Below are 14,404 nucleotides of genomic sequence, written 5' to 3'. Positions count from 1 at the left end.
GTTAAAGTTAAGTAGCAAAGGGAATTTCAGAGGGAAAAAGAGGGATTTGATATTCACTTTAAATTAGGCTTCCTTTTTTGTTGTTGTTGTTATTATTTTGGTATTCTGTGACCTTCTTTTATTGACCATATCATTCCTTCATTTTATATTCAAATAATACTGTAACAGAATTTCCGAGAAGGCAGAGCTAATATCCAAATTTGTGGAACATTCTGGTGTTTCTTTTAAATACAATGCATACTTTGTTTCCTTCCCTCTAATGGCAAAACCGTCAGTGTTTCCATGTGCCCATTTTAGTCCTGTCAAATTAGGCAAACTAAAATTAGGTCATTATTAGGAACCATCCTACTACACCTTCAGAAATGACCACAGTTCATCTAATAAGCACATTCTAAGAAAAAAAAAACCACTGTATTTATTAAATATCTGTTGTCTATTCTGAACTGTTGCATATATTGGGGATACAGAAATCCAAAATTCAGAGACTTTCCTAAAAAAACTTAGTGACTAAAAACAATATAAAACAATAATATGCCTCAAAGCTGTGCTACAAGAGACACACAGAAAACTGTTCTGGAAGCACAGAGGATGAATACCTGGTTTGTTTGCTAGGAGGAGATGCATACAGAGTTTCTCAAAGAAGCAATGGATAATTGAGTGGTGTCCTGAAAACTACATGAGAATTGGTCTGGTTTTGAGATGAAGGTTCCAGAAAGAGAGACCAGCATGTGCAAAAATGAAAGAAAGGCATGTTTGGAAAACTAATTCCATATAGGAGGCATTTAGACTGCTTATGGTCCAGTGGGTAAAGTTGAGTGTGGAGAGGTTGAGACAGGCAGATTATGAGGGGTTTCACATATCCTACTACAGATCGTCCAGGGGTTCATAAAGTATCATTGATAGGTTTTAAGCAGTTGAATGGGATGATCTGATTTGTTAACTGTGCATTTCCTATCATAAGAGAACTGCTTAGAAAGGGTCCTGATGACTTTTTCCAGCTAATCAATTCCCAGGACTTAATACAGTGTCTAAAATATGGTACATATTTTACCATATGTAAAAAAAATTTCACATGATGGATCAATCCATCAATGAAAGAACTAAGCTACTTAGTATTTGCTTCTGGACTGCATATCAAATTATTTACAGGAGTAATGATGAGATTTTCTTTAAAACATTTAGGCAAGAAAGGGGGTGGTAGGGGAGGATAGATAAAATAAGATTGTCCAAATGTAAATAATCATGAATACTGGGCATCTAGTACCCAGGGGATCATATTTCTATTTCCTTTACTTTATGTTTGATATTTTTCCATGATAAAGAAGTTTTTAAAAATTGCTCCTGAGTTAATAAGGCAACTTGATTTCTAGATTCCAAATGTTAATGTTTGAAGCATAAATATCTCAGTTAAAAAGAACTAAGCTTTTAAAGAATGATAATACATTTGCAACTTAAAAAAAATACTATAAAAATACTAAAAAATACTAATAAAAAAGTACTATAAAAATTTTTGGAGTTTTAATGTAATTCTTGACACTAGATTTTTAAGTTTTCAAACTAATTGTGGCTAGAAAACTTCTTGACTCAAACCTCTTTATAGTTTATATTATAGAATTGCAACTAATCTGTTAGAATTCTTAATTTTTTTAATATGGAAATCATACCCTTATTCAAAAACGTGTTGTGAAAGAAATGCTTTCACATTAATCTATATCACATGCAATTGATTTCACAAGATTTTATGTTGTTAATTTTGCAGTTACTAAAAATAACTTGCTGGAATTTATTCCTGCTAGTATTTGTAAAATATATCCACTTAGTACTAAAAGCAATTATATTAAGACACACAAAAACATTGGGGCACCTGGCTGGCTCAGTTGGTTGGGTGTCCAACTTCGGTTCAGGTCATGATCTCGTGGTCCATGAGTTCGAGCCCCATGTCGGGCTCTGTGCTGACAGCTCAGAGCCTGGAGCCTGCTTCTGATTCTGTGTGTGTGTCTCTCTCTCTGACCCTCTCCTGCTCATGCTCTATCTCTGTCTCTCAAAGATAAATGTTTAAAAAAACACACACACACAAAAACATAGTCTACATGTATAAATGTATCATAGTTTCTATTTCAGGAATGTGAATTCATCATCGTTAAATTTGAATGGTATGTATAGCCATTGATTCTATCTCTTGCAGTCCGTTCAATAAATTGGGATATTGCTGCTGATAAAGTCAGATTTTAATAATTGACAATTTCTGGGGACTGGCCAGACTACCACCAAAACCTTTTCTTTCCAGATGCAGCCATTTTGGGGGAGGGAGGAGGGTCTCAGCTACTTCAGATTAGTGTCATATCTGCAATCAGTGTCTGGTGAGCTGCGTATCTCCATGTGTTGTATGAAAGTACACAATGAGGGTCCAACTGCAAGCTAGTGTTTAAATGCTGGTTCTTCAGTTAATGCATGGAGAGAAAGTAAGCATGTTACAAAGAGGATTGCATAGAAGTAAGAATGGCATATGGAGACAAGGGCAGACATTAAAGGTTGACTTTTGGTCCTTGTATCACTTCAGTGTTGCCCAAGAAAAAGAAACACGGCTTCACAGAAGTGGTACATGTCACAACTTGTGATGAAGTTCTTATTTTTCTTTTTAACACTTACAAAATAAGTTTCTATCAACATATTTTCTTAATAATAAAAAGGAAAAAACTAAGAAGCCACATGAGAAACTGGCTAATTGAAAGGGAAAATGACCTTTATAATTATTCAATAGAAGAATGCTATGTTAATAGGTGTTAGGGGGAAATATTTTACTATCGTGCCATGGAAATTTGCCCTTGTGTGTTCATCAAGGATGCCTTTAAAATTTTTTTTTGGCATGATGGGATCCGGCTCTGGAAATGAAGTAAGTTTCCCATACTAAATATCTCAAAGAGGTTAAGTTAAGCACATCACAACGGGTTTTGAGTCAATGTAAGTTTTCTTCAGCCACTATTAGATTGAAAACTTTACAAACGAGAGTCTGAAAGCTGCATTAATTACTCCAAAGATTATCTCTAAAAAATCAGTAATTCCTCTAACTCAGCAAAATTTAACATCTAAAGAGGCCACATTTATCTTGACTTCGGCAAAAATGTTGAAATAAAAATTTAGTAGTACAAAAATACATAAATATACTTCAGAAACAGAAAATGCTTCCTGCTTAGCACCTCATTTCTTAAGGAAAAGTAGAGAACAGAAGGCCTTTTTCTTCCTTTTCACACAAGTTGTGTAAATTATTTCCCTAGCCTTTTGTGTAAATAACCAGGAGAGCTGAAAATAAGAGATCTTGAAGATTTTAATGTGTGGCACTCTCAACTATAAGAAGCATAGATCTTCTTTATATTTTTAGAGCTCTTAGGATATATCCACATTGATTACATATCTTAATTCCTATGCTTGGTTTATCATTGGAAACTAAAGTTTCAGTGATGGAAGAGAATGAAAATTTTATGGAGACCCTGAAAAAACTGAAAATATGGGGATATTGGGGAAACACAGAAATCTTATATGTACCGAAAAACCCAAAACACTGAATGACAAAAATAAGTGTAAGGTGTAATGTATGCGAACTGGAGAGGTAAGGATGGTGAGACATTTAATGAGGCAATATATTTCTTCTTTTCCATATGATACCACTTACTCAATATTCTTAACAAAGATGTTCCCTAATGATGTTCAGTAACATCACTTCTGATAACTATTGAGAGAAAATAACACATACGTGCTTACAAGGAGATTCCATTTAAAGGCTATATTAGTTTTTCTATAAATCATTGTTATTTGATAAGTTTTGATGATCATTAAAAAATCTACTGTACCCATTTCATCTACATCTATATTTTTATGTGCTTAAATTTAAGTATGAAAACTATGACTACAATGGAATTCGTAGGTGTAATATCAAAATCAAATTGTAAGCTTTCTTAAATTTTGCGCACACACAACTCAGCTGAAAGATCTACTTGTTATCAACATTATTTTAAATTTTATAACTGTATAATAGAATGCATTCTTTGTTTGAGCTAGTTAGCTAATCACCATTTCAAAAAATATAAGTATACCTATCAAAGGGACTAAAGTAACAGAAACATAAGTTAAGAAGATCTTTGCCAAGTATATATACATAAGAAGAAAAATAAAGGCAATTTACAAGGAAGGTGGTATAACTTGACAGACCTTTCTGTAGGAATTCAGAAAATGGAAACACTTTTTTTTTTTTTTTTTACAAAGTCAGTTTAAATCTAAATTGGCTTCATTCTCAATTTTGAGTTGTATCTTACTTTTATAATATCTTACTCTCATATTTGAGTATCAGGTCAGACTTTTGGGCATTATGTCAATAAGATCTTACTCTTTAAACAACCATTCTCCTTCTTCACCAACAGTATCTACTTTGTGTCCTTGATTCTGAGTGTTCTTTATCATGTAGAGATTACTCACTGTCATATAAATCCCCCCACCCCCTTTCTTCCCATATAAATACTTTTTCTTCTTTGGGGTTTTCAAAGTTTATGAATTCAGGCATATGGAAAGGCAAGTGACTACTTACCTCTTGTCCTCAAATCCCATCTTTAAATCACATTCATAATAGTATGTTTTATCTAAGACACCACCACTAGCAACTTTCGAAGCCTCTGCATCTCTTCCCCAGAGTCTACCTTCCCGTTTCCACCGTTCTGTGTTCAGTCCGGCCCACTCTTGATCCATCAGACATCTGCATATGATAGAACATGCCTACAGACTTCTCCTTTAAGTTTCCTCCCATCTGGAACAGCTTTTTCTACTTCATCCACTGTGCTGCTCCAAATCTTGTGGGAATATGTTCTAAAATTGCTTTTCTTCTTTAATCTTTGTAATTGTACTGTTAACTCATGCATGTTGTTAAAAAAATAAATAAGTCCATGAAGATGTGTATTTTTTGTGTAAACCAAGACTTACATATAAAATATGTAAGCTACTAGGATTATTTAATTTGGAGGAAAATTATTTGAATGGAAGTTTTTTGAATGGTGAATTACTAATAACATTCAAATAAGTAAGGAATTATACAATTGTTGGTAAACAACTAATTTTTGTTACATATTAAAAGGAATTGTGCTCTAACATAAGTAAAAAGGTTTTTCAGTGAGATACAGGGAGGCGATATAAATTGTTAAATAATGGATTGGTTTATTAAAGCTGGTTATCTTTTTCTTTCTGGAGTAGCCAAAGAGTATATCTGCTCATATGTTTCAAATTTGATATACATCCAAGCTTTGTGAAGGAAGAATGTCTGTGTAGAGAGAAAGTCAAACAGACATGGACAGAAACATACAGTATCAGGGAGCAAGCCAGGAGGAGGAGTGGGGTGTGTTAAATAAGACTCTATTGATAGTTGTGTGTTGTTGTTAGGGCAGATGAGTATTAAAAAAGAAGGTATTTTCTGAAGAAGAATGCTTTCTACTTTTCCATTTCTACACTTTATAGGATGAAGCTTTTGCTATAAAATAAAAGCACAACATCAAAATAAAAACAAGACTTAATATATAATTTCAAAAGTTGTGTTTGCAGAATCTTTTTGGAGTTATGTATTATTTCATCATCCTACTGGAGACAAACCAAATTTCATAAAGGTAGTGGGATCTTTTCACTTATAAATATCATCCCATCTTGTTCTAGGAAGGACTTAAATGGCAACATTTGATTATTTCATTAGAATAATAGCTTATCATGATCAAGACAAACTTTTTAAGTGTTTATCTTGTTTCATGTGATGCCAAATGAATTTTACAGAAACTGACTTTTCAAGAAAAGTTCATAATTCTCCGAAACAGAGTGTATTAGATAAATACATTTGTTGTTAGCTTTTCAAACTTTTACTATTTTTGTTAGCCTTCTAATATAAAAGGCATGAAAATCTTTTTAAGTTGGCATTTTATTTTTGAAGTCCATGAAAAAGTTAAAATAATCAACAAAAAAGGATATAGATGGAATCTGAGCTATCCTCACATGCAAAAGAGTTAATACTGGAAGAAGAAGTGCAAGGTCCATGGCCTTGGGAACTAAAGCATAGGACTTCAAGGTCAGACTTTCTTTCTATCTGCTATGTACAGACTTTCTGCATACATATGCACAATAAGTGACTTAATGTAAACCTTATAGTTAATTGATGATGCCAGAATCCAGAAATGTGTTTCATGTTTAAAGAAATTAAAAAATTATAAGGGAGTATTTGTTACATTTGAAGAACTTAGAAAAATCCAATTTAACATCTACTGTTAAAAACAAATAGTTTATTTGGTTGTAAAAAAGTTTTAATTTTTAGCTGGTAACCTGTATTTTCTTGTAACAGACTGATGGTAATAAATTAATTCAAAGACAAGCTTACAAATGTCTTCAAATTAGGTATTTGAAAAAGAAACCATAAACATTGTCCAAGGTTAGTCAAAATGACAAGAGCATCATTTCCAGAAAACTTAGAAGGGAAATTTTCCTTAACAATTTTTCAGGAGCTAAGTACTGGTAGCAAGCTTAGGAAAAGTTTTCGTGGCTTCTAAATGAAAAGCATACATGAGATAATCATACTAGCTTTCCATGTTTACATAACACTCGCAAGACATATATGGAAAACTTTACCCAGAGTAATTTTATATTCCATGCCATAATTTGGTTTATTTTCCTTTGCAAGGATAAAACATCTATTAGTAAGAATCAGACTAATACAAATATTTCAAAACCACAAGATTATGACTATAATTTTTAGTTCCTAAAATCTGTTTGTAATAACATCATGATGATATAAAATATCACAATTATTCGAAGAATATAAGACTTTTTAAAAAGTTAAAATAGAAAGCATCAGTCATAGAAACAAATAGAATTGCAAAAAGGTATATTAAATGTCTGTCTTTTCAAAGCTAACTATCTAGAAGCAAGCCACTTACCTACAATAGATAGAATGGAATTCATGTCTATAAAAATGCAAATATTTTCAATATTTGAAGGATAGCCATTTCAATAAATACAGTAGCTCTGATAACCAGGCTGCAGTAGGACGAGTCATGGTAACTTCTCTTTTTTATTCGATTAAGATTGTTCTAAAAGGCAATTTTTACATCCTATCATTCCAAAGAGGTTGAGGCTTTTTTTCTTCTTCCTCACATGTAGGATGATTTCTGGATATTTAGTATAGGGCATCACACCGGTTCAGTCTTGCAGTGCAACACAAGGCAGTTGCAGCAAGTATTTCCCACTAGTAATGTAAGGAGCTAGGAGGGAACAAGGCTTGAGGAAACAATCTAGAAAACCATAATACAGCTTGTTGGTCCTTTACCCACAAATAACCTTTTTAGACCTGATACATAAAACGCAGTTTATTATCTAAAATTTTAAAGGGGAATCTTTTGTTAAATGTTAACAAAGAACGACTATCCTAATTCCCTTTAAAATGCAACCCTTAAAAAAATCAACTATCAAGTCTTTTTGAAAAGTGCTTAAATCATCTGGAGATAAAAATCACTTGGTGTCCTTGTTTTCTAACAATTGGCTTTTTCCATTGTTTCCATTAATTTCACCCATATTCGTTTTTTAAAAAACAAGGCCCTTACCCTCATCAGCAAAACACAGATGTATGATTTAGCATATAAAACCGGTAATTACCTACTAATTTACGAAAGATTAATTTTTTCTCTTTTAGTCAGTTTTCAAGAAGTCTTCCCGTGATTAACTGTAAACAGGAATGGTTTACACCTCAAATTAGAAGCCATTAATTAGCATGACGAAGTCAACTGCAAGATACACAGATAATTTAAATTATTTAATCACTAATCACCTTGGTTAAACTGTAGTATACTCTTTCAATATCCTTCGGTAGGGTATTGATCTGTCAGTAAATTACCTCCCGATCAGTTAGAGATAAATATTAGCGTTCTTTCCTTTCTCTCAGCTTTACATTATTCCTTCTTGTAAATACTTAAAAAACCTTTAAGGTTCTTTAATCCCAAGTCGCTAATTAGCCATCACTAGCCTTTTTGTAACCAGGAAAAAGAGTATCTGAAGTACAGATCAGGAGTTCGCTTTGCCCGTAAACAATAAAATAAATTAAAATAAAACATCTTTAAAATGTAAAATGCTTAAGGCAACGGCAATAATAAAAGATATACGCAGAGGTGGCTTCGGCAAATAACGGGCTTGCAAACGCCAAGTGCTTAACAAAAAAAGCCGAACCTCTATTGCAATATACAGCACTCCAATAAATTACACAACACTTTGCATAGGCTGCAGAAATAACGCAGGACAAGACTTACACAGATGCCAATCCGCAGCATTTATACACATGCACATGGCAAGAGACAGAAACCAAACACTATCATTCAACTCGGGCCGGGGAGCGCGATCCCGAGTTTGCCCAGCGCGAGAGGGCTCTCTGCGTGTGTGTCTGTGTGCGCGCGTGAGAGTGAGACCCATCCTCGGGGCATTTCCCCTCTTTGGGCAGTTTTGCTTCATTTGTTTCCCATTTCTGCTACATAGAAACTAACTTCCATCTCAGCCCCAGCCAGCGCCACTGAATAGAGCCTGTGCTGCGGCTTCGTGTGCGTCAGATCCCTCCGCGGAGCCGTCCCCGGCCCCCTCCCTCCCGCGGTCGGCCTCCACAGAGAAAGCGCCTTTCAGCCAACCGGCGGCTCCGACTCCGACATCTTCTCCGACTGGAAATAAATAAATAAATCGCACCTTTGGCCGGGGAGGAAAGGGCAGGGATCTCGTCACACTGGGCGCGGGGGCGCTGGGCGCGGGGCCGGAGGCACTCTTTTTTGCGCCGGGGGGCGGGGGCGCGGGCCGAGGACCGGGCCAAGCCCGGGCCGCGAAGGCGGCGGACTCCTTTCTGCGGCGGAGGGATCCGCGGCGGAGGCGGCGGCGGCCGTAGCCGCTGCCTGAGAGTTGTTGTTTCCTCCTCCTCCTCCTCCGCCTCCGCCGCCGTTGCTTGAATGGTGGAGCCGAGGCTGGGCTCGTGAACACACACTGACAGCTATAGGGCAGGCGGCGGCACCATCCCCGCTTCCCCTCGGCGGCGGGGTGTCCCGCCGGCGGCCCTGAAGTGACCCATAAACATGTCTTGTGAGAGGAAAGGCCTCTCGGAGCTGCGATCGGGTAAGTCGGGGGGCTGCTGGGGCCGCTGGCACCGGGCGATTCCGCCCGCGGTCCCCCGCCCCCCGCCGCCCGGCCGCTAAGCCTGTGTGTCTCCCCGTCCCCCTCTCCCGCGCAGAGCTCTACTTCCTCATCGCCCGGTTCCTGGAAGATGGACCCTGTCAGCAGGCGGCTCAGGTACGGCGGCGCGCGGCGCGCGGCGCGGGCCGAGCCGGCGCTCGCCGCTCGCGGGCGTGGGGGAGGGCGGCGGCGGCGGCGGCGGCGGGGCTGCGGCCCGGGGCGCGGGGCTCAGCTCTCCCCGCTTTGTTGTTGCAGGTGCTGATCCGCGAGGTGGCCGAGAAGGAGGTAAGGGCGGCGGCGGCCCGGCGCGTCTCGCCGCCGCGCGGCCGCCTCTGGGCCGTGCCGCCGCCACCGCCGCCGCTGGGGCGCGGGGCGCGGGGTTCGGGGTCCCCGCCGGGGCGCGGGGCGGGCGGGGGAGGGGAGCTGGCGGGCCCGGGCTGGGGGCCGGGCTCACGGGGCGTCCTCTCCCCGCAGCTGCTGCCCCGCCGCACCGACTGGACCGGGAAGGAGCATCCCAGGACCTACCAGAATCTGGTGAGACATTCACGTCGCGGAGCAAAGAAACTTTTCCCCGAGTCGAATAAAAATTGAATTTCCCGCAATTTTTTACAGAGACAAAAACTTGGCCCCAGAACGTGAAAGCTCCAAAGGCCACGGGGAGGGTTGGGAGGCCGGCGCGGGGGCTTCGGGGGGCAGTGGTCGGGGGAACACGCACCCCGAGGCCGCAGGGGCTGCCAACAATTTATTTGTGATATTTTGTTAATGTACTAGAAATAAAGATACGTCATGAGTGTTGTGCAGTGCAAGGCCGGAGGAGGAGGGGCCGGCGCGCGCGTCCGTGCGGGCGCGGGGGCGCGCGCGAGGCGGCGGCGGCGGCGGCGGCGGCGGGAGCGGCGCGAGGAAGGAGGGCGCGCTTGCTCGCTCGCTCGCTCGCTTGCTTGCTCTGCACGCGCGGTCGGCTCGGCTTTCTCCTGCCCCACACAATAGCTGGTGACTAACTGCTCCGAAGTGGCATTAGCATTTCACAAGCAGGCTATTCAGCCGCAGCGGAACCGTAGCAAGGCGTTATTTTTTTTTTCCTCTCTCGATTCTTTTGCTTTCCTTAAATTCAGAGCTAGGTTTTTTGTTTGAGGGGTTCGGATGTATGATGATACTCGGCCGGAGGCTCCTCTTGCTTTTTTCCAAAACACATTCGCAGAAGTGTAAAAGCCTGTAACCCCCCTGAAAGCCAGAAGTTTAACCGGCTTTTTCTAATTTTGCTGATTCTCGTGCTATTCCGCGACTTCAGTAAAAACGGTTATTGGAAGTCACTGAAGAGTTTTGATTTTTATGCTTACATTTATTGTGGTATGGAACTTGGCAAGTAAAAGTTTTCCAGCTTATATTGGGATGCATTTTGTTTAATAGCTTGAAAAGTAGCTATTTTTTTTAATTTTGTGGGGTTTCACAGTGACTATGTTAGTAATTTCTAAACATGGTCTTATGAAAGTGGACCTGTTGTGGCTGGACGAGTAACGTATTTGTGTTCGGTAGTTGTATTTTTTCATATTGTCTCTCCTAAACCGATTTAGGTTGTTTGTATGAATATGTGTGTCTGGAGCAGTAAAAGAAATCACACGGCGGGGGTGGTGGGGGCGCTTAATCTGTGCAGTGCAACTGACTCGGAACTGATGTTTTGAGGTGATTCTAACGAGTATAACGTTATTTCATGAGGGCTTCTGAAACGATTAGGAAGTTTCACCTACCTTGGAATTGAATGTCTTCTGTGAGGTGAAAGCATGACAAGATTTTGGTGGCATTTGTTTCATTTGGATGTAGAACATCTAACTTTTGAGTTTAAATCTCTTACGACTTAATATAGATTAAGCGTCCATTAGGTTTAGGAAATTTAATGGAGCCTTAACAATATATTTATTTCCACACTCTGTTTTCAAGTAGTGATCGAGGCTTTCATTCAATACTTTGCTACAGTGAATGGAGGGAGTTTGAAGCAAACTCTAAGATTCAGTGCCTGCAATATTTTAATTTGGAGGGGGGGGCGTAAATATTTGACAAAATCCTAAGTGGGTTCCTTGACTTGTTACTTGAAAAAATTATGGAGCTTATAGTATTCTGTTTTTAAGAATTGGGCAGATTTTACAAAACTCATTCTTGCATCTCATAAAAACCTCAGTCACTGAAGATTGCTGTTTTCTTGTAAAATTAAAATGTAATATTACTGCATTTTTAAAATGAAGCAGCTGATGGTATTTTGCTAAATTATGGGAATGTGTAATACTTGCATGAATATCATGTTTTCTCCAGTAAAAACAGGGGCACTAATGTTCATTTTTAGTTTCTTGAGAGGGTTTTTCATTTCATATATTAATAAAATGAATTTATATTCCTTGTCTCTTTAACAGATTTAGAATAGTAAGTGGTGTCTTCTTTAGTGTGTTATTTTTCAAAATCCACCTATTTTGCATGGAAGTGGGGTTTTTTGCCTGGAGTGTTTTCTCCTTTTACCAGAACAGTCATCTTGGCATACTTAAGAGGCAGTTAAGAATTCTCGTTAAAATGTAAGAGTTCCTGGTTCATTTTCTCTTTTTGTTCATTCAGCATATTGTTCACTCCATATCTACTGGATACAAGACACCTTTTGAAGTGCTTTTATATCCATCAAACTATATAACTAGGTGTGTGGGTATTTGGTTTAACTTAATTTGGGTTTTTGAAATTCAGTTAGCTCTAAGACATTTTGGAACACCATATGTCTAGGTGAGCACATGCAAAATCTCTTGTATAATGTTCTCTATTGTCTTAATTTATTCTTATGACTTAAAAAACTTCGTTGCCTTCAAGTTGAATTTACTTAACATTGGTTTTAAGTTAATTTGGTGAGTGAAACCAAAATAATAACTATTATTTGTGGTTTCAGTAGTGTCTATCTCTATCTGGAACTATGTTGCTCTGTTAACTGATAAATTGACTAATATGTTAAGTGGAAGAATATATATGTCAGATTTAAATTTCTAGAAAACCTCAAATTACAGCTGTTTAACATAGATCAGCATCTGTAGTCAGCCTACATGTAAATCACAGCAGTTGAGTTTTGACCAAGAGGAAAGTGGAGTTTTAAGAGCACTTTTAAAGGACTACAGGTTTAAAAAAAAAAAAAAAAGGATGCATTTATTGCAAGTGTGATAAAGTTATTATAAAACATCATTGTATTACCATCTACCTTAAGATTTAAAACATTTTTAAGATTGAATGGAATTTGATACAAAGTGAAATGGTTTGTTTCTTATAGTATATGTTTAATCAGAGTTTATATTTTTAAAAATAGGTTGGTCTTAAAGCAAAAGGGTATATTATAAGCTTTCATCAGAATTGTTATTTTTTAAACGGAGCCAAGCATAGGTAACTTTTTATAGAACAGGAAAACTCAGATAATTTTTGGGCAAAGAGAAAGCTTTGTCATTTATTTCTTATTTTGAATAGTGAAATTAGTTGGTGTATTAAGTTTCACTGTCTAGTTGTCACTTTAGTTAGTGGTGATTGCATACTTACGGGATCTTGAGGCAGAATCTTTAAACACTTTTTACCAAATTTGGGATTCTGATTACATTTCTTGCTTACATGGCTGTTTTGTTTTGTTTGTATACATATACATATATATATATGTGTATGTGTATGTATATGTATATACATAAAAACTGCGTTCATGTTAAACCCAGTTAAAATGTTAAATGTTAAAAATGATGTAATTTTAATTTTATGTAGTGGTATTTACTTTTCCTAAAATCATTCCACTTACTAGAAATTTTTCTATTCAAATGAAAGGATTGGGAGTTAGATATGGATTGTGATTTTAGTCCTGTCAGCAGTTAGCCTGCAGGTTACCTCAAGTAGTTATGGAATTTCTCTGGGTCCCAGTTAGCTCATTTGTAAAATGAGTGAATTGAAATTTTTGTAATCTGAAAATTGATTTTGAACAAGAAATAGCAATACATTGTCTCTAAAAGCTTAACTCTTTCATTTTGTTGATGGTTATCCAAAACACAAAAAAGTAGATACGGAGAAAACCTACAGATTAGAAAATTATATAAATGCTTTTTATAGTGCCATTCTTAGGTTGTAGTATATTTCTTCTTAGAGACAAGTGAATATTTTTGATACCCTACCCACATTGTAGACTGCCTCTTTACTCTGTAATTAGTATATTTTTCTCCATGGTTTAAGTACTAGTTTTCATAAATTATTGCTAGTCTTAAATTCAGAGAAAAATAAGAACCATGAATAAGATATATTTAAGTATAGATCATAAGTGTGCATGTATTTAGAGTATGCTGATTAATGTGAAAGTTAAGATTCAAAACCTAGGAGACAAGTTTTAGAAAAAAAACAAAAACTTGTTTTTGAATGAGGTATTTCTGTTCTATATTGAAGATAATACGGCGCTTTTAAAACTTAACCAGTAAAATTTTGGGGGTGGGGGATGATGAGTAATGAAGTGAATGTGCAGAATAGAGTTACATTTCGTTTTTTAATAGAGTATCAGTGAAATAGTAAGATTTGCTTGGTAGTCGCTAAAACACAGCTTTTGTATCCTATAGTCCTTGGGGTGCCTGGGTGGTTCAGTCAGCTGTGTCCAACTTGATTTTGGCTAAGGTCATGATCTTACGGTTGATGGATTCGAGCCCCTCGTCGGGCTCTGCGCTTATAGCACAGAGCCTGCTTGGGATTCTCTCTCTCTCAAAATAAATTAAACTTAAAAAAAAAAATCTCCTAATTCTTTTAATGAAAACTACAAAGTTAACATGTTAGGGAAACATGCTGAAGGGCTGAAATGGGCAAAACTTGATCCTTTCTTATCTATGCAGTTATTCTGTTGGTATATATACCATTATTTTAAGAAGTTGGAGGCATTTACAAATATTTTTAAAGGAAACAAAGTACCCGTTAAATTCTTTATACTCCCAAATGATTGTAAAGTGGCCTGAACATAAGGAGGAGTTGGATTATCCCATCGCCAACTACATAATGGTGTTTTACATGACTGTAATGAGGCAGAATAGTATTGCAGGAGCTTGTTTCCAGTCTGTAAAATGGGCTAAAAATAGCCCTGTTTTGTAGGATTCGGTGACTGATAACTGACTGGCACAAATCAAGTACAACGTAAAGGTTTGTGTTTGCAATTATCAGGACTTTA

The 14,404-nt window shown here is 37.7% G+C and overlaps 1 protein-coding gene and 1 long non-coding RNA gene across 5 annotated transcripts in view; one reads left to right on the top strand and one right to left on the bottom strand.

Moving 5' to 3' along the window:
* Positions 1-8,859, bottom strand: part of LOC131514469 (uncharacterized) — an 82,426-nt gene extending 73,567 nt beyond the window's left edge. The window contains exon 1 of the long non-coding RNA XR_009263082.1: positions 8,740-8,859. This is a non-coding gene — a long non-coding RNA (uncharacterized LOC131514469). The remainder of the gene's footprint in view (positions 1-8,739) is intronic.
* Positions 8,860-8,972: 113 nt separating this feature from the next.
* PHIP (pleckstrin homology domain interacting protein) overlaps positions 8,973-14,404 on the top strand; it is a 150,645-nt gene continuing 145,213 nt past the window's right edge. For all 4 annotated transcript variants that reach the window (XM_058734526.1, XM_058734524.1, XM_058734525.1 and 1 more), the window contains exons 1-4: positions 8,973-9,156; positions 9,272-9,330; positions 9,469-9,498; positions 9,688-9,747. In XM_058734526.1, the coding sequence (XP_058590509.1) occupies positions 9,117-9,156; positions 9,272-9,330; positions 9,469-9,498; positions 9,688-9,747 (189 nt within the window). In that variant the 5' untranslated portion in view covers positions 8,973-9,116. The remainder of the gene's footprint in view (positions 9,157-9,271; positions 9,331-9,468; positions 9,499-9,687; positions 9,748-14,404) is intronic.

This window comes from Neofelis nebulosa, chromosome 6 (assembly GCF_028018385.1).
Source record: "Neofelis nebulosa isolate mNeoNeb1 chromosome 6, mNeoNeb1.pri, whole genome shotgun sequence".
Classification (NCBI taxonomy): domain Eukaryota; kingdom Metazoa; phylum Chordata; class Mammalia; order Carnivora; family Felidae; genus Neofelis; species Neofelis nebulosa.
The sequence above is the reverse complement of the archived record's forward strand: the minus strand, read 5'-3'. Positions and strand labels throughout refer to the sequence as shown.